Below are 23186 nucleotides of genomic sequence, written 5' to 3' on the forward strand. Positions count from 1 at the left end.
AATTCGTCGGCCTGGTTTTTTATTTTCGTCGGCTAAAGCCTTTCTTCTGGTAGTGTCTCATAAAATCCTGTACAACATGATCGTACCAAGCATGTGGAGGTTGATCGTCACTTTATAAAGGAGAAGCTAGATGCAAAGATCATTAGCTTTCCTTTTGTCCCTACAGAGGAGCAACTTGCAGATATACTCACAAAAAGGAGTTTCTAAGAAGGCCTTTTATGACTCACTTGGCAAGTTGGGCATGGTTGATGTATATGCGCCAACTTGAGGGGGAGTGTTAGCGTGAGTCATGGAGTTAGTTTAGGAATGTAAATTAATTTGTTATTACTTTCCTATTCTGTATGTGTAGTACATAGTACGTAGGGTTTGTACAACTTGTATCTCTATATATAGCCTCCACTGTGAGATGAATAAGATATCAGAAAATTCATTCTCCAAACCTTGTTATATTTGACTTGTATAGCTTTATAAAAAAAGTAGTAGGAAAAGCGCTCTAATCCTTAAGAGAAACAAGAAAGTGTGCGAGAGGTGCCATATATAGTTAATTAAGTGAGGACGAGCTAGAACTATTTCATAGTATACGACTCCTCACGTACTCGCATGTCCAAAAATTCTTAGGTAGGTCTCTATATCAAGAATCTAGGACATGTGTCAATAGATTAAGAGGGTGAACACTTTGGTGGGCAAATAAAGGTGGTCGGCAAATTTGTATCCGATCAAACCAATGGTGAAGCAAAAACCCTAGGAATCGACCACAGTTACTAAGCATCAATTCTAATAGAACCACCTTCGATGCATTTGTAGTAAATTAAGCGTTATGACTGGAAAAACATGTTTTTAAATTGTGCTTATCAATTCATGCTAAAGAGGAAACCTTTGACCAGGCAAATTAAAACTGTTTTAAACTCGGGCAGAGTTGCAGAAATTAAAGGTTGACTTCATGTTAGAGTTTGAATCAGGGTCGGGTATCATGCACCAATTTAAATACAGAAACGTATTCATTAGAGAAAATATGTGTAAATATATAGTAGGCTATTAAAAGTCGTCTACTGAATAGATCCATACGCTGGTTCATAGGGCATATATAAATCAGTAGTACACTGGTCTTCTAAATCCACATATTATCAATAAACGTTTTCAAAGATTTGCAAATCATTCCAAGCTAGCTAGCTAGGGATCTGAAAACTATTCGATGGAGTATTATCGATCCCAAGGTTCCACCATAGTTAGGGCTTCCATTTTTATCATACTAGTAACAGTTTTCCTGCTGAGCAAGGGACTTGTTGATTGCAGAAAAGTTGAAGACAACAATTCGGTCATCAAAACTATAAAGGTCAAACTAATATTGTACCTCAGATCCTTTCCTTACCCCAATTTTATCTTAATAATCATATATATTGGAAGTTTTTTTGAAGCTGAGAATAGACCTGATTCTGATTAGCAGGTCGATGGAGGTGAGGTGATAGATTGTGTTGACATCTATAAACAACCGGCTCTTAATCATCCACTTCTAAAAAATCATACAATACAGGTTTCCTCTTATTCCCCTATAATAATTAGAATAATTGATCGGAAGGTTATATATGGACTAATTATCTAGGTGCACAAATGCATGCATGCTTACATTTGATCGTCTAATCATCCGTATCATTGATCATATTTCTCATAAATATGAATCTGATCATTGATAATGTATATATGAAATTTTGATAAACGCCTTGACTAAAAAGGGGAGCATGATTTTGAAGCTAAGATGGTATCTACTTTTTCTCTCTTCAGCTGAAACCAAGTGAAGAAATTGAAACGGAAAGTGTTCAAGATGATGACCTCTTACAGTCTTGGTTATTGAATGAAGAGTGTCCAGAGGGAACAATCCCCATTCTACTAACGCAGGCTTTCGAGAATATTTCCCTCCCTAAACCTAGCCCACATTTCAATGGCAGCAAACGCAGCTTTGCGCCTGGCGCACCTGGTCATGAGGTAGCATATCCACTATAAACTTCAACCCTCTTTTTATGTTCAATCAAAATATTGAAGTACCTGCAAGTATGTCATTTTGACAATCTGTACGGACATAGACTAATGATATATATACTAAAATGTATATCAGTATGCACAAGTTAGTTTGGTGAATGGGGGCTATTACGGAGCACACGCATATGTGAACGTATGGAGCCCTTTATCAGTGAATCAAGAGCTTACTTTAGCCCAGATTTGGGTTGTGGGAGGTGAAGGAAACGCAAGAAGTACTGTGGAAGCTGGGTGGACTGTAAGATATTTCTAATTTTTATATATATTGTGGGAGTTTCAAATCAGACAACTAATTTATCTGTTTGCCTTTGAGTTTCTAACAAAGTACGTAATCATTTGATTGTTCCAGATAAATTCTGGCAAGCCAAGGTTCTTCATATATTGGACTGTAAGCTTCTTATTACCTCATCAATAATGTTTTTACATTTGCAATTGCATTTAAGCTGATCGATTTCCTGTAGTTGCTTTTTGAATCAAGATCGAGAAGGTTAGCTAATTAAGTAGCTCTTTAATCAATTTCATGTCTCATGCATGCAGTATATAACTACTGTATGTATTGAGATGTATAATTCTTTTTTCGTATAATATGTTTAAGTTTCTGGAATCCAATAGTTGCTTTAAGTTTCGAACACAACCTCTTTTTCAGATTAACATTTTAATTTTATGAGGTACTAAATCAGAAATCTCAAACAAAGTGCATGCATTGTTCTGACGGCTACACTGCAGATGTGATCAACAGCTAATAAAATTAACATATCGATCACAACCTCTTATTCAAATTAACATTCTTAATTTTAGTTTTATGAGGTACTAGATCAGAAATCTCAAACAATGTGCATGCATTGTTCTTACGCCACACATGCCCAGATATCGTTCATCATCTTGTTAGGTTTACATTAGGTCTGACCGTTAAATTCTATAGTAGTTTCACTAAAATCTGATGCAGTTTGTGTTTTTGAAGGGCTATAACTACCTTGATGGTTGCTACAATCTTCAGTGTCCTGGTTTTATCCAAGTAAGCAGAAAATTTACCCTTGGTTTTCCCATACAACCAGTTTCAAGCTATAAGGGGAAGCAATTTGAGATATTCATAAGCATATATAAGGTGAAATGCATCACAAATGTCCCTTTTCTGAATTGTGTACATAAGAATACTATTGGAGGAAAATTATAAAAATTTTGTGTTTTATATTTCGATCAGCATCAATCAGCAGCTGGACAGTGGTGGCTTATGGTTCAAAACGAGGCATTAGGATACTGGCCGGAAAGCATATTACCAAGTCTACAAGACAGTGCTAATGTTGTTAGTTGGGGTGGTGAGGTTTACAATTCAGAAACTGGGGGTCGTCACACATCAACTCAAATGGGGAGTGGTCATTTTCCGAGTGAGGGCCTTGGCAAAGCGAGCTATTTTCGAAATCTCCAGTACTTGGCCAAGCCTGGAAAATTTGTTGATCCTCAAGGGCTTATAACATATGCAACAAAACCTTTATGCTACAATGTAATTATTGATCCCAGATTCACGAGATTTGGAAGACATTTCTATTATGGGGGACCTGGATATTCAGCAAGATGCCCGTAATAGTTAGAGAGTTAAGAAGAAAATTAAGTAGGAAAACGATCTAATCTGAAATAACCATAAATTATGTTATAGTAGTTCAGGGATGCATAGGGTATCATTTCCTTTATAAATGGTACACAACTTTTATTTAAACACTACGTTTGTCCTTGTGGTTTTTAAAATATCTATAAAAAGTCGATTTCCAATCCTTTTCTGGTGGTGGGGTTCAAATTTCATCATGCACATTCCAATTTTTTCTGTGAAGTTAGATTCTTGGTGACACTTCAAAGGTCAAGAATGTTGAAGTTGATCGCTTATCATATTCAGTTCCTACTAATGATTGATCTATATTCAGGTGAAATAATTCTTTTAATGAGTAATGATGTAGGACAAATTTCGAACCAATTTCAACAATGAATATCAAAAAGAAAGAAACATCCTTATTAACAGAGAAGAACAACTAAATAGATTGAAAATTGTTATTCAAATAGGCTATAGATTCTTAATGATGCAATTTCTCTCGTAAATGGCTCTTCATAATTTATCGAGTTTATCGACTGAAAATCTCATTTGAGACCATAATAGGACATACAAGTCATGAAATTAGTCCATAGCTTGCTTCTATAACAAATTACAGCTCTATTTTTTCTTTTGGAGATTAAAACTAGATGAAGGTGAAAATTTAAAGGCTTCGTTCGGTTCATGGAAGAAAATCTAATTCATTTTGAGGGAGGCAGACTTTAGGGGACATAACTTTTGGAGCTGTTTCACATCACATATGCGTTATGGTCATAGTCAATCTCCAATAAATTCTTCAACTTTAAAATATAAATCATGAGGTGCACAAATAACTCCAAAAATTAATAATATGGATCTGCATAGAAGATCAATCAATAACAACTATATATGTATTGAATTAGTACATGCATCCATATTCATTTATATGTATATAAGTATTACACATGTGGTCATGTAATTCAACATATTCTCCTTAAGTTGTCTTTCTAATCGATGGAGAATTATCAATCCCATGGCAATTCTTACACAAAAATTAGAGACTCAACTTTTGTCTTAGCGGTAACAATTTTGATACTCAGCAAGGGATTTGTTAATTGCAAAAGAGTCGAAACCGTGGAGATCAATAGTTCAATCATCAAAACCATAAAGGTCGAAGTGTTCTTTTAATTCCTTCCCTACCCGATTTTTATCTTAATCGATCCCAATCGATCTGTCTTAAGCGGATTTCCATTTTGTATTTGGGATCGAACATTAAGTTCAGGGGTGAAGCTGGACGTACACGTACACTAGCTTCTGATATCTAATATTGTTTGATTAACAGGGCGATGGAGGTGATGTGATAGATTGCATTGACATTTATAAGCAGCCTGCTCTTAGTCATCCACTTCTCAAAAATCATACTATTCAGGTTCTCTCTGATTTCTAATAGCTAGCTTCACATCGTTTGAAAGTTCTGATCAGACTAGAAATAAAATCCGATGCTCGTTTACTGTACGTGTGCCCTATTTAGGGTAATCGACTATATTGTTGATCACATCCCTCATAATCTAATATCAAATCCGATACATGTAATCAACAACTGCAGCCATCGAATGTGATCAATATTTGGTTTCCATTTCTTCTTCGCATACTAACCTTAATTAAAATGAATTTAATTTAGTTGCACAAGCAGTACAGTAGTTACCATTTTCAAAGTCTAACTGAGGTGGTTTTGTTGTTTTCATGAAACAGCTGAATCCGCCAAGTTTGTTTCCAAATGGAACTAATGAAAGTTCTCATCAAGATGATGAAGTGCTGCAATCCTGGTTATTGAATGAAGAATGCCCGGAAGGAACAATCCCCATTCTTCGAACTCAGGCTTTTAATAGTTCTACTCCCAAATCTAGCCCACCGTTCAATGGCAGCGACGTTGAGTTCACACCTGCATCTGGTCATGAGGTTAATTTCTCATTCACTGCTTTTGAGCCATCTTATTAATAATTCTGCTATTAGTTGTTAATTACTAACTTTAAGCCACCAAAATATTTCAGTACGCCATAACTAATCTTTTAGACGGCCAATATTACGGAGCACACGCATTTTTGAACGTTTGGAGCCCCTTATCAGTTTCTGGGGAGATTAGTATATCCCAGATATGGGTTGTGGGAGGTCGTGACCAAGCACGAAGTACTGTTGAAGCTGGCTAGAAAGTAAGATTTCTTATATATGTTTCTTTTGTTGTTTGAGTTTCTGTAAAAATGAGAATTGGTGGCGATCAGGTTCGAGATAATCAAACTGCTTCTGACTAGTTATTCCATTTCGTAATTCCAGGTTAATTCGGTAGACAAGCAAACAAGATTCTTCATTTTCTGGACAGTAAGTGTCTTTGATCCTTACAACTGTTACAACCATGTTAATTTTCATGAAGCATATTCCAACTTATATCGGGCATCTGTGTTTAAAGGCCCATGGCTACAAAGATGGTTGCTACAATCTTCAATGTCCCGGTTTTGTCCAAGTAAACAGAAAGTTTGCCCTAGGTTTACCCATAAAACCTGTTTCAACCTACAATGGGAAGCAAGTTGAGATATTCATAAGTATATACAAGGTAAACAAATCCTAAAACAAAATGTGGCTGTTTAATCAGAATTTATAGAATATATACTTCGCAGAAATTAAATATAACATTTCGTTTTTATTAATGTTCAGCACCAATCGACTGGACAGTGGTGGCGGCTTACGCTACAAGATCAGGCATTAGGATACTGGCCGGACAAAATCTTACCAAGTTTGAGAGGCAGTCTCGACACGATTAGCTGGGGTGGTGAGATTTTCAATTCAGAAGCTGAAGGTCATCACACATCATTGACATCAACTCAAATGGGGAGTGGTCATTTCCCAAGTGAAGGATATGGCAAAGCAAGCTATTTTCGAAATATCCAGTACTTGGCCAGCTCTGGAAAGTTTGTAGATGCACAAGGGCTTATCAACTATGTCACAAAGCCTCCATGCTACAACCTTATCATGAATAATAAAGCCCCAGGATTTGGAACCCATTTCTATTATGGGGGATCTGGATATTCAGCAAGATGCCCTTAATCAATTAGTAGTGATAACATAAAGTGGTACAAGGAAAACAAAGCCGGTCTATTATGAGCCTCATATGTAATTTAGTTCATGGCTATAAGAGCATCTCCAACAGTATTGCTAAATCAAAATTTTTTTTTAAATTTGTCAACTATTAAGATGAATAAGAGCTCCAACAGAATGCCTAAAAAATTGCTAAATCCTAACATTGCTAAACTAAATTGATAAATTTATCAACTTAACAAGAATTTCTAAAGAGAAATCTATGTTTTCCCTCCTTTTTATTATTCATCCACTAAACTCATAATTTTCTTTATGCATTCTAAACGGACGTTCTCGTAAGCAACCGGGAAAGTCTAAAACAGCACTTCCTTTAATATTTCAACGGTTAGCAGCCTCATTATACGTAAATTACATATCTTCACATCATTCGACTTAATTATACACCGCTTCCATGCTTTTATCTTTTTCTCGTCAAACTGAGCCTTTTCTCGTCCTATTTTTAGATTATTTTTGGTCATTGACCCCCTCTAATTCGTATTTTAGTGGTCAGTCAAAAGGAGATCGGTAATAAAAAGGGAAAAAATTGAAAGATCTATGGAAAAGAATCAACGGAGGTCCCAAAAAATAAAACACTTCTCTATCTTTTTGGTCATAAAATAAATAAATAAATAAATACTTCTCACTGGGTGTTTTTGTTATGACTAATTAAGTGCTATACTGGATAACAAGTTACCTCCAGCAGTTCCCTTCTAGAGCGGGACACCGCTTTGAAATTAAATTGTAGTGCTCCTCATTTCGCTCACTTTTAGGTCACATTTTCACATCTCCACTATTCAGTGTCCAGAACATAGTATGTAGATCAGTCCTGTAAAGTTTCATCCAATTTGGAGATCATTTGAGCTTCCGTAATTGTGATTTACACGAACGGTTTTGTTTAGACAGATTTTGTTCAGTTAATTCATTTAATCTAATTTGATACCCAAATGATCTCTAAATTGGATGAAACTTTGCATGAATGATATACACATTATGTTCTAGACACTGAACGGTGGAGATGTGAAAATGTGACTTAAAAGTGAGCGAAATGAGGAGCACCACACTTTAATTTCAAAGCGGTATCTCGCTTTGGAAGGGAACTGTTACCTCTAGATCAAGAGCATGTTAAATAAAAATCGTTACAATGTTAATCAAATGTCCAATACCGTTTGGTCCAATACGAGTTTAGTACATTTACATTAATTATAGATTGCTCAACTCCAACAGCTCTTCTATTATATTATGCAAAATTAAATGTTTTTCTGTATAATTTAATGAATTTATATAAATATTATATATTTATTTAAATCAAATCTCAATTCTCATGTTAAATGTTTTAATTTATGAAGTTTTTTCCTCTTTTGAAGAGAGAAAATGAATTCTATAAGGCAAAAGTAGGTCTGCAAAATGGGTAAGGCCGACCCGGCCCTAAGATATGATGACCCATATGCTACCCAACCAAGGGCTTTTTTAGCCCTACAAGTAAAATAGGCAGGGTAGGGACGGCCCTAAAAAAAATTCGAACCCCAAGCTCGGCCAATGGGCGGGTAAAGTACGTTTGGGTCAAGATGGGCCGCTCGTGGCCCAAAAAATAAAATGAATTAAATTCAAAGTTATTAATAGTAGTTACAAGAGTAAAAGTATTAGATTTAATTAAAAAAAAAAAAGTTACTTCTAGAATTATCTTTTTGTAGTGTAAATGAAATTGTAATACATTTAAAATTAATCTAATATATATTCTTCAAATAATTCATTTATGCAAAGACATATATTTACTCTATTAAGCAAGGCTGGCCTTGGTCGGCCCAGGGCTTCAAAAGTGATGTTCATACCCTGCCCGTTTTAAAATGGGCCGAGCAAAGCCCGCCGGTTGGCTTGGGCTGGGCGAGCCCATAACCCAAAATGTAGGGTTAAGTTTGGCCCTACCCATCGGCTCTGGGCTAAGATTACAGGCCCAAGGCAAAACAATAAATTTTAGAGATTCTTTATGAATATACAAATTTTGAGAATTCTATAAATATACAGGATCTCATTCTCTCTTCAGACTTTATGTATTATAGAGGATATCGATAGTATACATGAGCTAATTGAGGGGAAAAAAGAGAAGGTATTTTTCCTTCAAAATAGAGATAATTCTAGTTTTACATGAGCTGTAGGAGATGTTTTAAGCATATATATTAGTTTTCCTCTTGACGTGGCTATCTACAATTACTTCCTCTCTTCTTGTATTGACAAAAATATACGTGCTGCTGATTCAGTTGCTGATCTAAAACTGTGAGGAATAACCTTGATCGCGCGCGATTGATGCTCACTCATTTGCTCAATTTCAGCAAATTCCTCACCTTGAGGTGCAGTAGGAAAAAGGGGAAGCACATTACCTTTGGTCTTGTCTGAAGGGCTGTTGGGTGTACTACCTTGTAATTCATTCACTATAGGAGCTGGAATGTTCCCCATGTAATATGACATTACTTCTCTCATCTGGTTGGACATGTTGCATGATCTTTGATGAGGCAAAGTGAAATTAGTTTCCCCAAAAGATAACGGGTTTTCATGACTGGAATGATTGATGACCGGCGGGGTATAAGTTGGAAAATAAGTCTGAAGCAAAGGCGGTGTGCCTATTCCCATCCCTTGTTGATAAGTAAGTGGAATACCATAAGCTGCATTCGAGTAGTTTTTGTTTCCTGGATCAAGGCTACCATAAATTGGTGGCATGAAACCTCCGGTTGGAGGGCATGGCCCTCTATAGGGCCTGTAAGTTAGTCCCTCAGAAGGTGACATTACTGGAACTAACCACATATTTCCTGGTGGAGGTTGGAAACACCATGAGGCGGGTTTGCTATAGGTGGCTTCAGAAGCTGGTGATGTTTTCCTCGAATATTGACCATTATTTGATTTCTGTATAACTAGTCCTCTGCTACTAGCATCATTGTAGACAAAAGGAAGAGGGAATTTCCCTACTGTACTTTCCTCACCACATTCAGTGTTTGAATATGGCTTCTGAGGATAGTCTTTGGGTTTCACAATTGAAGGAGTTGGCTCTTGAGCTCGCTCTATTGGCACGTTGTTCAGTACTGATATTTCCACTGCAGGATTTTTGATAAGTGGTTTACCTTTGAAGAATAGATCTGGTGATCCAGCAATCAACTTTTGAACCTGTTACATTTTCAGTTTTCACTCTCACCTCTCGAAAAGAGAAATTAAAAAGCTAATCCACACAGGCAGACATGCACATCCCATAGCAGAAAGACTGTGACAATCTACCAAGAAATATTACCTTTATTAGCCTATGCAACTCAAACACTTGCATTGCAAAGACTCTTTGTTGGCTGCCAATAGAAGCATGAAGGAATTTAGACAGGAAATGAGCACAACTTTATAATGATATAAAAACAAAAACGAGGATATGAATGAAGAATACATTGAGCCAGAAGGTAAACTATTGAATATACCAACTCAACAAGACGTGTGAACTTACTTGACAATAGCTTTCCTTGTTTTGCAGAACTGGTTATCACCTATTACTCCTATGACATCATCTGGGGAGATATCCAGAGATGTACTAGACTCCCCCATGGTCATGTCTGAGACATCTCCACGTCTGCAGTTTAAAGATCCAACATGCACAACCTCACAATTTTCTTGACTTGTTTCACTGCTGTTTTCAATCCCATTTGGAAACTTAGTTTCATCCTCAAGAAATGACCTCGTATATGATTCCTTTACCCTCTTTGATGAAACTTCTGCCACAGCTATTCTGGATATCATCACACTGTCATCCTTGATGGCCTCTCTGTCATGCACAAGCAAATGCTCCGTGTTGAAGTGTGCATTAGGACAATGTAGTTTGTTAAAATCAGTCACTGATCTACTTCTACTTTCTTGACTCACAGATTCATGTTTTCGCTTTAATGATTCAAAATGCTCGACTCTTTGTGATGGGGTTGATGAAATATTTTCAAACTCCCTGACTCTAGCTAAAGTGAGAGAAATAGACTTTTCCACAGGGTCCTCAATAATCTGACATGCTTTAGGACTCTCTTCATTGTGGTTTCCCAAATATTGTCTCGAGTTCAGCTGTACGGTGCTACTTCCATTCATTTTCTCAATGTAATCACCTTTGAGTTGCAATGTGTAACTCGATTGATGTAGATTATCCTTCCCTTTGCTTCGCAGACTGTCTCTACAATGCAAAGTTGTTACTTGGGACGAGATAGGGGACTGAAATTCATCCTCATTCCCAAACTTCTTCGAACGAAAATTTCTTAAGTTGGAGATAGTATGTGATCTAAATGAATCACAGTTAGCTGAAGATGACGATGGCCCTGTGGAAACAAAACCTTGAGAATTTAATTTGGAGGATACCCTTTCATAATCTGTCATTGTAGTATATAACTTAGGCCCAGTTGAAGAATCAGACTGAATTTTCTCAGAGGGATGAGAAGGCACAACTGAGTAGCAATATGGAGTCAATATACTCCTTTGATTGGCACCAACCTACAAAAAAATAATAATTTCATTAACCATTGAAGACAAGTACCAAAGAGATACTGTATGGATGAGGGTGCTCAAAGCTAGAACCATGCATATCAGAGATTTTACAAGAATAAAATGTCACTACAACTTCATACCAAGTCAGCGAACTATTATCTTAAGGCATGGAAGCCTTGCATGAATAACTAATGAGATAACAGAGCTCAAACAAACATATTAACAACCAGATATTTACAGTTTGCAAGTCCAATTTTGTTTTTAAAATATTACAAGATGTTTTATAAAAATGCAAATTAAATTTGATTTTGATAACTGTACTCACATCACTCCAGGATGTGGATGAAACCAAGCTGCTGCTATTGTTGTTAGCAGGAGGCAACATGGTGATTGAACAGACAGGGCTACTGAACTGGTCATAGAGAGCCATAATCCTTGGAGGTCCTCTTAACCCTCCTTTCTCTGTTTCATTTACATGAAGCCTAGAAAATATAGGACTCATCACTTTTTCATTTTCTTCTCCACCTCTCACTCTCCTCTTCACCGCAACGTTCTCTCACGTAAATCTCAATCTATAGCACGTAACTACATGAGAATATCCAACTTGTTTTCTGCTTAGCTTACCCGAATAATGGTGAAGATAGGAATATAAATTGGCTCATCAAGAAACTCAACCTAGCTACTTCCTAATAGCAAATTTTCAAAACAAGTTCAAACATTAGAAACCAGAAACTAGACGAGGTAGGAATGTAGGATATGAGTTCCTTATGGGTTCAGATAAATTGCATAGCTACCCCAAGATCAATATTCCTAAAAGCATCAAATCTTCTGACTGGAATGGCATAAACAAGCAGTAAGAACATATGAACAGTTTAACTAATATAAGTACCAAAGATAACAACATGAGGAAATAAAACTCTGTGGCACATTCATACAAACACCAAAAATGCACGGCGAATCAATCAGAAGACATAATCTTCCTTAGTAGCCAAAATGAACCCACCTCAAGAACACCAAAAGTTGAGCTGAAAATCAGGCACAAACAAACCCAGAAAGTGAAGACAGATATTTGTGAGGGAAGATAGTTATGAAGGAGAAAGAGGGTTACTTTATAAGTCTACTAATGAGGATCTATCTGTTTAACAAAGAGTTGGATATGAGAGAGGTGTGGGCATTGTAGGACCAAGTGGAGAGAATAGAACCAGAACTAGTTCTTGAATAGCAACGGGACTGAGTCTATTGCACACATGGAATATTGGACGTGCTAAATTCTGCTATGATTTATGGCCACTAGTTCTTTTTTCTCAAAAATTTGGCCACTCTTTAACGAAAAATCTGGTGAAGATTGCGCTTAAAGATCTGCTTGTTGAGCAAGTGTTCTATTGTAAAAGAATTTAGGACGACTATGGCCACGTTAACGTTGTTCAATGTATGGCTATGGGGGCTCGAATTTTACGAATTTTATGCCACACCTAGATTTGTGAAAGATCGTCTGCAATTTTTTACAAGAAAATTGAATATATTCTTGGAGTGATCGTGCTAGGTCAACGTTACGCAACAAAGATCTAGTCAGGTTAGAAAAGATCATAGCTCTTTGTATGTTCAGGATTTGATCTCTCAATTATACATAAATGCCTGAAACTATATTCATTAAATCAACTTCACAAATATGCAGGTAAAGAATTTTAAAATGGTGTACCCTAAACCCTAAACCCTAAAGGAGATATATATCCTAGGCCCATAAACCCTAAGTCCCTAACCTCTCTCGTCCTCTCCAAAAATTGAGAGACTCCAGAACTTGGGCATCGAGAAGAAGGCATGCATGCACGCCAATTAATTAAGAAGAAACGTTAACCTGAAGATGAAGTTGAGTGGTCTGCCCCCAGCATCCCCTGAAGATGAAGGTGGGCCAGTTTGCATGGGAACAGTAGCATCACTAGCATGGAATGAACCCGATATGGAGCATTCTCTGAACTATATATGGGACTCTTTTTCTAACAATGCTGATGGTGAGATCGATGATGAGCATATCTTTCTATGATGTGGAAGTTATTTGTGTTCACTAGTTTTTGGTATCACTTTTGAAGAACATTTCCCCACTAATAAAGATCGATAACACGATGGCTTCGTGCATATGCATGTATCCTCCAATGTATAGTTTACTCTTAGAAATTGGTTTGTTAAGTTGTAAGCAAAAACATACCAACAGTTGTGTTATTTTCTGAAAGGGATTTATACAGGTTTTAACCTGTGTGCACCCAATAGAAGTCTCAAAAAGAGGGGAATATTAATTTTTTCCCCATCTATATATGTCTGTTTATTTTTTATACCTGTTTGGAGTAAGATATATAATGACCTTTGCAACATTTTGGATGGAACGTTTGATGGATAAACAAGTTGAAGTTTCTTTTGATCCAAAAAAAGAAAAGAAAAAAAAAAAAAAAGAGTTAAAGTTTCTTATGCATACATAGATTTACAGTTGAAGAGGCTTTTGTAATCACTTACCAATATATTATATAGTCGGTTGTTCTGAAATAGGACGGGTGGAACTAATGTGGTGCTGATAATGAGTTTTCTAGTAGATTACCTCAGGTTGAAAATTATCTACTTATGCTAGAATAATCTTTCATGATAACCAATCTGTGATTTATCACCACTTTGTAAAGGATGTGAAGATGGACTTTTTAGAGCTGTTGTAAGCTGATCAGATCTTGGGAATATATTGTATCCTAGTGAGAGAGGATGACAGCTTCTCCTGAAGTCGTATATTGTTATTGTCCCAACAAGTTTGCTTGCCAATTTGTTTACGAATACCTATCTAACATTCATATAGGTAAACATCTGAGAGGCACTGAGGCACATCTGTGCAGTACGCAACAGCTTAATTTCAGCAGGAGAAAGAAGCGGGTGTTTTATTCAGAGAAGGTACGTGATCCTAAGAATTGGGCATCAAGAGACCATCAATCCCATGAAAACCCTCAATCCCATGAAAACCCCAAGACAATAGAGTAAGAGACTTGGAGTCACAGCAATGTCGTATCAAGGCAGGCGTCAACCAATATATGTGGGAGTAACAATCAATTCAGTAATTGATCTAATTTTTGGCACCAGCTAGCTAACAATATGCATATTAAATTGAACATATCAAAATTAAGTTGTAGGCTTTTTTTTTTTTTTTTTTAAATTTCTTATTTTAATCGATCATCAGGATATGAGAAATGCTAAAGAGACTTTTGATTAGGAGAGGAACAAATTACTTAGAGCAAGTAAATTACTAGAACACTAGATTAGACCCGAAATCTTCCTCTCTCAAAAGTGCAAATCAATTATCCTGCTTTGTAAGCAAGGTATATATTGATCGAACTAATATAGCATATATAATACGACTAAAGAAACACTATGAAGATTAGCCTGATCGATTTGACAAACTACCAAGTTGCGTCAAATGACATAGAGAGAAACTTTTGTGAGCCATCGCATGTATACACCAGTTGTCTCGAACACTCTGATCGATCACTTGTACTAGACAATAACACGCACGTCGGTAGTATCAATGAAAGAAATTGTAATGTGTACGTGTTCATGTAATTAGCTAGCATTGAAGATGACATCAACGATAGAATTGGAAGATGTCGGAATGGTGTCTCCTCTCAATGCATGAAGGTATCAACATCATGAACCTGGAGAGCCAGCTTGTAAAATATAGGAGAGGTGATTCTAGACTTTGTTGAGACAATGATGCTTCTTCGTTCTACAGGGGAAGATAATTAAGGACCCGATCCCATACCTTGGGGCATTTGGCTTCTTCTGCAAATTTGACCGACTACTAGGAATGTCATTGTGGGTGATGAATTTTTCATGTCAAGTCATAGTCGCTCTAAACTCTCGATTCTTCTTCGAATTGGTCCCTTCGTAATACTCATGCATACATGCTGATCAACGACATGTATATAATGCCTAACGGGAGGAAGTCAGCTCCCTTCAACCGTTCAACGTACCTTCACCGCGCGTGAAGAAAGATACGGCGGATGTATAATAATGCCATGCTTCAAGGAACTCGATCTTAAATGATATGAAAGGTCTGCAATGGGAAATTACGGTGCCATAATTATTCTCACTTATAGACAGTGGCTAGGGTTTTACGAAGATTGGAATTCACTTCTGGTTTCGGCTCAATGAAAAAAAATTCGACATGAGAATTATGCATTAGAGTTCATTCTGAGGTGATATCGATCAGTGAGTTGAAGTGTCCACTCACTTCATATATGATCAATGATTATCATACATAATTACATGCATGAATATATCGATCACTTGTTTCTTTCTGTTCTTAGCACCCATAACAGATTCTTTTGTATATACCAATTATAAATGCATGATGAATCCAACAAAACTTTGCCCAAGACTCACTTCTATCTCTAAATTAAAAGAGTCTGCGCACTCTACTCTTTACCAATAAACGATGAAGCAAACCCTGAAACTCAGCTTTGGAAAGTTCGTATGATGAAAAAAAAAAAAATGTTAGATGAATCATCTTTTATGATACTATATGCATCTCATTTTATGTAACAGCTGATGTGACAAGAAATTAAAATGTGATAAAATTTCGTCAATTCAGTGTCTTTACCACATCAGTTGAGATGCATATATATTTAGCATCTGGAAAAGTGATTCACCTGACATTACTTCAATCATTAATCTGTTTTTACAAATTAACATGACGACCAAGTATATTATCGAGCAATTCACATATCACATGATACTAATTTTGTTTTCTGCATTTTTTTATTATCAAATCAACATTTCGTGAAGACAATGAGGAAAACTAACAAAACTTTAACATGTTTCGGAGGATCTGATTGTGCGATTTGACTTGCGAAATAATGCAAGCAAAGTCCAAAAATGGGCAAAGCAAAGAAGAGAGGGGGAAGAACAAAAATCCAGTGCAGCACATCCACATCGAAGCAGATATAGGGGTTGAATGAGGATAATGTTAATTAAAGGTTTTGATTCCGACTCTAGGGAAATCCGATGGGGTCCCCATTTTACAGCTCTCCACTGCGTTTCATATCCCATCCCATGTGGACTTCGCCTATCCCCTCAGATCCTCTCCCAATCATTTCCCGCCACGTGTGAATAGGAGCGTTCAGTTCACGTGTGGCCCGTAATAATAGAATGTGGGAAGGATTGCGGGCCTACTTGGATAGTCCGGGACCAGCCTGATCGAATCGGGCCGAGCCGAGATCCCAGCCGGGTCGGGCCGACAGCTCACGTCTTCCCGCCAGCTGAAAGCCAAAAATTACGCGGGAGGGAGGGCGGACGGCATGAATTGAGATATTGACGTAGAGAAATTGGACCACCTCCACTGACGATCATCGGCCGACATTAAACTTACCCGGCTCATTTCTTACCGTATGCTATTTGCTAATGTTGAGAGAGAATTACGTTACATAACTATGAATATTAAATTGACATTGTAAATTTTATTCAGAATGTAACAAAGTTATAAACATAAAAAAGAGTCAGTACTATAGGATACACATATCAAATATAGTTGGAGTTTTTTTCCATAAAATATCGAAAAATTATGTTGTTTGAGGTCTCACGAGTACAAGACGTCTGCTGAAATGTCTCCATGCGACTATGACATGGGCAATAAGCAAAGGAAACAAGCAAGCGGACTGATGAGGAGTGCATTCATTTTCCCCACAAAGATAAGATTGAGCCCTCTGATTAAATATGCGTGTCTTTTGGAGGTGGTGGGAGAGCCGAAGGAGATCGAGAGTCTAAACTCGACCGATCCTATTCGCAGTTTAAAGTGTTCTACCACACAAAATGTAAAAACAGAGAGACGGAGAAAGTGTTGTGAAGTAAAAGTTGTCTATCTCATAAGTTGAAATGGCTACGGATGCCTGGAGGACAAAGTAAGTCCATTCTGAATGAGGACCACGAGGTAGCTAGAGGGTGTTTCTAATGCATCTGCACCAGTAGTAGTAATCCGTACAGAAATACAGCAATCGCATATTTAAGCACAGATACTTATGTCCTTTGTGATCATGGTCGATCATATAAACACAGAAGACTGGGCTTAGTTTGTTCAAACTTCAGAGTCAGTTATATATTGGCTGCTGTGCGCAGAGTGGTTTAGCTTTGACAGTGTTATAAATTCAAAGTTAAGCCAAACTATTCATACCGATAGGCGGCAGCCTACTATGAACTCCAAGCTCGATCAAGTCTCCAGCCTATCATAGAAGACTAAATGAGGTAAGTCCCATGTCACTTCCCTTTGTTTTTATATATGTTATATATCTTTATATGCATATATACGGACGAAAATTGTGATTATATTGCACGGTTTAGTAAGTAGTTACATGATTCAAGTCGATCTTCAATATATATTTGCAATTTGCATGTGTGAGCAATATATATTCTCTCTTATTCGTATGGTTTCAATGATATCTTTCAAGCAATCTTAAGTTGCAAATTAAATATTTCCAACTGATGATCTGCAGAGGTGAAGAAAAACATAAGAGTTGACAAATATATAATCTATGAGAGAGAGAGAGAGAGAGAGAGAGAGAGAGAGAGAGAGAGAGAGAGAGAGATGAGAGGTTAAGCAACTGCAAATGGGAAATGCATACCATGGCAACCCATTCAGGACTGAGCTGTACATGATGATGGGATGCATGTGGGTGTGGGTAGGTCGACTCAGAAACCAGCTGCTGAATCACCTCTCTCTCTCTCTCTCTCAAACAAGTTTGTAGATGAAGTATATAATGTACAAGTAGTACTGTAGTAGAGTATACTAACTGCATATTTAGGATCTGATGTGATGAGACAAAATTCTATTTGCATCTATCTCCTCCTCCTCTCTGACTGTTTTTGCAATTGCCTCCTGCCATGTTCTAAACACTTGGGTGTTACTAGTATATGTTCTAATTCCTAATTCCCATGCCAAGACAGAATTCCTTTTATTGATTACCTGCAAAACTTTTCCATATGGTTATTCTTCAGGATGATGATCCTTGGCGGAGTAATTATGGGAAAATATTACCGAGTAAATGATCTTACAAGAATAACTTTGCCGTTCTAAACTAGATATATGTAACAGTGAGGATCAAATAATGTGATGATAAATGTGATGATTATCATATTGGGTATGATAGGAAACCATATGTACATGAAAATTAAACCTTGACGGGCGATCTCATGCAGAAACTTAACACATTATAGAATTTTCTATCATATTGTTCATATATTTCAATACTCAAATCAATTCCATTTCGATCAGGGCTCTATATGTTCACTTGCATGATCATGTAAGGTTAACAGTTTGTATATATATGTTATTAGAGCTCTTGGTTTTTGTTTGAATGGGGTGTATATGTTAGAGCTCTTAAACACACATGAATCCTTTCAACAACAAAAAAGCACATGAATTCTCTCAACACACTTTGATTTAGAAAATTATAGATCTGTTTATCAGACATATTGCCATTCTTTTCATGGTAGCTATAGCTATAGCTAGCCGAGTACTCCAACAAAATTGTGTTTATTAATATATCAGCGAGGATTATCCATAAGCAGGCTATTATCTGGGTTGTGGCACTGGCACCATCTATATATACATATATATTCACATTTTTCACCAAGAAAAAGTACTGCAGTAAAAAGGTAAGCAAAAGTTATAGGTTATGATTAAAACTATGATTAGTGAAACTCTTTTAGAAAGAGACATGATCTTTAAATCTATGCTCATCATCTTTGAAGTGGTACTGTAAAAGATGCTCTGATCACACCTTGCACTAATACTCCAACTGCAATTAACCTTTACTGAAACTTTACAGTGCGCATGGAAATGTAGCATATAAGCAACAGCAAAAGGAGGTCAGAGCCCAGCTTTCCCACTACAAAGAATGCAGAAACCAAACAACGAAGAATAGAGAAATAATTGAATCAGCTGTTAAGATTATTATTCAAAATGCTTTCTGATCATCTCTGATTTCTCATGCTCCCCATCTGCAAAAATATACTCTTACACCCCCACCAAACTGACCAAAACCCTTATCTCTTTTCCAAACCCCATTTAATTATTTATATATATATACTTCTTTCAACTCTTTGAAACTATAGTATTTTATCACCTCTATCTTTTTCCTCATAGTATACATGTTCTAGTACTATTACCAATGCATATACATATATGATATTGCTAGCTTGAATATAAAATTGTATCATTTGTTTTTCTTCCCTATATATCTATTTAAGCATGCCATGCCACAACCAACTAACAAAACACTGTATCAATCTATTGGTGCTCCCTTGCTAGCTATAGCTTCTCAACATTAAGGTAGGGAAAGAAAAGCCGTTCTTCAATTATGTCATGCTCATATTGTTTTCTCTCAATCCTTTTTTCCCCATGAAGCAAGTATCTCAGGCATGAGAGCTTAGCATGATCTAGGACTATTACTTCTTTTCTTTTTTTTTCTGCTGTGGTTTAATTATTTTGGTCTATATATACAGTTGCCAAAACTGACGTTATATCTTGGTTGTTTACCTCAGGTAGCGGTTTCATGATATAGATGAACTAAAGACGGCCGTTACTAGAAGTGCCATTTTGCAGACGAAGCATATATAAAGCTGAAGCTGCTGAGGTTTGATTTGTTGAGAGAGAAAGCATTGAAGTCACTAAAGCTAAAGTAAGCGTTTTTCTGGTCTTGGTTGGCTCTTCGCTATTCTACATTGGTTGGCAGCTGGATCTGAGACTGGTATGTCATCTAATGTCCTGTAGTCCAATTCAATTACTTCAGCTAGCTATCCTCTGCAAGATACATGATATATGTGTATCTATAATGGAAATAGGGATAATTTCTATTCAATAATTATTACATCATATTGTGTACTCATTCTGATCTCAAGAAAACTTCACACACTGAAGGTTTATTATCAATGGATAGTTTTGCTTGGGATAGCTCACACATTATCACAAACACATCCACCTTATGGAGCAACCATCATCATCAACATGATCTTGATCAAGAAAGCTTATTGATGTCCAGTAACTCAAGCTCCACTGTTTTAAATATTCCAATCCAAGATCATCAACTCCAACAAGTCCAAGAATCTCACATACTGATGAATTCAAATAACCAGAGTCCAGCGAGTAATACTGAGATGGCTCAACAACATTGGGGTGGTAAAAGTTTGGCCGCTGAGCAATTGTGTCAAGTCCCTTTTATCATCAGTAGGCCTTTTTCAATGAACTCACTGATAAACAGTGCTTTCGTGGTTGATGATCATCATCAAAACAAGGCTCGGCCAGCAGCAACGGCAACGTGTTCCATTGAGTCTCTAGATTGCTTGTTCTCTGCTACCAATAGCAACACTGCTGAAGACACTACATGTCTAGATCAAGATGATGCGATTAATTCTACAATTGCTCCAAATTGTCGAAGATCAAACTTGTGGAACTTTGGAACAGGCAGTACTACTACTGCAGTCTCATCCGAGTCTGAGACCACTAACAATGCCTCAAGACCAAACAAAGAGACTCAAAGTTTCAGCAAGAGATGCCGCAACGATGACCAAAGTGATCAGCTCAAGTTTTATGCAGAAAATTATAGTCAACACTTTGATCTTCTTCAAACAGATTCTTCTACAACTACTACAGAAGGTGGTGGGTTTAGGCTCATATCTGAAAACCCACCCAAGGCAAAGAAGCTCAAATCATCATCAGATCAGAAGTCCACCACTCCAAGCACAACCAACATCAACTTTCAACAGCCAACTTCATCATCACTATCAGGTTCCGCCACTGATCAAGAACCTGATCCAGAGGTCATTGCACAGATGAAGGAGATGATTTACCGTGCCGCGGCTTTCCGGCCAGTCAACTTGGGCATAGAGATGGTGGAGCGGCCCAAGAGGAAGAATGTGAAGATCTCGTCTGATCCACAGACGGTGGCTGCAAGGCAAAGGAGGGAGAGGATCAGTGAGAGAATTAGGGTTTTGCAGAAGCTGGTTCCTGGTGGAAGCAAGATGGATACTGCTTCCATGCTGGATGAGGCTGCAAATTACCTCAAGTTTCTCAGGTCGCAAGTCAAGGCTTTAGAGAATCTGGGCCAAAAGATCGATTCCATGAGTAATTGTCTTCCTCCTGCAAGCTTTGCTTTCTCTTTCAATCCTTCCTTTCCCATGCAAACACACCATGTCCCACTACACCTTCACCCTAATCATAATATCCATCAACCCCCAAACTAGTCCCCAAAAACAAAAGAAAAAGAAGAAGAATAGAAGCCCTAACCAAAAGACCTTTAATCATTCCCATCATCATTTCATCCACAATGATTAACCTCCCAAAACTCTATTTGACCCAAATCATTCTCTTCATCATTACATCTTGATTTCTAATCCAGGCTTTGTTAAGTCACATTCCATGCCATCATAGCACCCCCACCCAAGACCTCCTTTTGGGAAAATTCTCTTTCCACTACCATCTTTTACTGTTTCCACTATTCGGCCATGTGTGATGCTCAGTGAAGGGATTGAATGTCATGCTCTGTACATAGTGGAAGTAGCAAATCAAGGAAATAATGTAGCTGCAGATGATCATTTCTTCTTCATTTGAATACAAATTAGCAATTATATCCCTATGATAAATTCAATGGGCTAGAAAGTGATTAATCTCTTAAAGCTGGTCTGCATGAATGTTTATGTGTTCAATGTCCTTGAGGCTCAGCTTTCTTGGAGATGTTTAATTGTGCTAAGTATTAGTTTAAGGCATTGTTGTGCTAACCAATACAAGGGACATTCTCTTAAGAATTGTGAATCCTAGTCAGTGGTCCTGTCTCCTTGATTCAACCCAAAGCGTGCCTTTGAAAATATCCCCAAACCTCATTGCTTAGCACATGCATATTTCTTCTTTTTTCTTGATTTTAGGCAGGTGGCCGGGTTTATTAATCAATTGCATATAAAAAGCCCTTCCCTATAACTTCATTGTTCTAATGATATTCTTCATGATGACAATAACATCATCATGAATGGATGATTGTTGTGATAACGGTGTGGTTTTGCTATGAATTTTCGGTTTGGGATTTTGGCGAAACAGTCGAAACTGTATGTCCCCCATGCTGCATGTATCTGGACTCGATCAGCTGACAAACGTGAATGAATTGTATGGCCAAATGTGTGCCTATCTGATCGATTGTTCCATATATATAATACCATACGGAGGATTCAACATCTATATGTTCTGAGCAGCTATATATACCAATCTTAAACCCTTTGATTTTCCCTAGTTCTCATTTTAACTAAAGTACAAATTTTCTTAGCTTAGTTAGCTAGAAACTTAGAATGATGATAAGAATGGAATTTGTTGGGATATAGATAACAAAAAGGAAGGAAAAATCGAGAAAGGAAGATAAAAAGATTGTGATGATATTGGCATGGAAGTGATGTGCGGGTCTTATTTGGCCTCCTGCTCATAGTACGTAAAAGGGATAAAAAAAAATTGGTTTTCTATTTTTTGGATAAAAGATGGTTGCTGTGGGGAGCTTTTTTGCTATATTTAGACATTCTGTTGTTGAAGGGGACCTGAATCTTAGCGTTTGGCTTTTGCTTCTTGGTTTCTCAATCGTACTATTATTGTTCTACAGGTGTCAACATGACTAATTTGCGTGTGTGGAAAATTTCTGCGAACTCATATTTTGTAGGCTTTGATAAACAGTTGTGATGTAGCTGTTTCTGGTTAGAAACACTTCATAAATTCATATGATGGCTGCTATAGGGTAGTTTGATTAATAATAAGAGCATGCAACGAGATTATAAGACGAATTGATGGCGCGCGCACAGAGGTGTATATAATATATAATGTCACGTTTTTGGAATATGCAATTATAATCTGAATTAAAGAAAATTACTTGCAGAACTCTTCTCTATGATATCCTTTGGTGGTTGGGATGGAGGTGGGCGTTGCCGCACT

General features: G+C 37.1%; 2 protein-coding genes and 1 non-coding gene across 3 annotated transcripts; 2 read left to right on the plus strand and 1 right to left on the minus strand.

The window, feature by feature from the left end:
• Positions 1-8923: 8923 nt before the first annotated feature.
• Positions 8924-16610, minus strand: LOC101299956. The gene is made up of 5 exons (XM_004298517.1): positions 16602-16610; positions 11532-11744; positions 10194-11212; positions 9993-10044; positions 8924-9871 (listed from the first exon to the last, which is right to left on the minus strand). The coding sequence occupies exons 1-5, from the start codon at positions 16608-16610 to the stop codon at positions 8924-8926; spliced, it is 2241 nt and encodes a 746-aa protein (XP_004298565.1).
• A 415-nt stretch (positions 16611-17025) lies between these two features.
• LOC101305365 lies at positions 17026-20230 on the plus strand. The gene is made up of 3 exons (XR_184548.1): positions 17026-17470; positions 19769-19974; positions 20145-20230. It is a non-coding gene; the product is annotated as an uncharacterized LOC101305365 (transcript).
• Positions 20231-20304: 74 nt separating this feature from the next.
• LOC101305551 (transcription factor bHLH87-like) lies at positions 20305-21704 on the plus strand. The gene has a single exon (XM_004297576.1). The coding sequence runs from the start codon at positions 20342-20344 to the stop codon at positions 21464-21466; it is 1125 nt and encodes a 374-aa protein (XP_004297624.1). The 5' UTR covers positions 20305-20341; the 3' UTR covers positions 21467-21704.
• The last annotated feature ends 1482 nt before the right edge of the window (positions 21705-23186 follow it).

The sequence above is a fragment of the Fragaria vesca genome, linkage group LG4 (assembly GCF_000184155.1).
Source record: "Fragaria vesca subsp. vesca linkage group LG4, FraVesHawaii_1.0, whole genome shotgun sequence".
Taxonomy (NCBI): domain Eukaryota; kingdom Viridiplantae; phylum Streptophyta; class Magnoliopsida; order Rosales; family Rosaceae; genus Fragaria; species Fragaria vesca.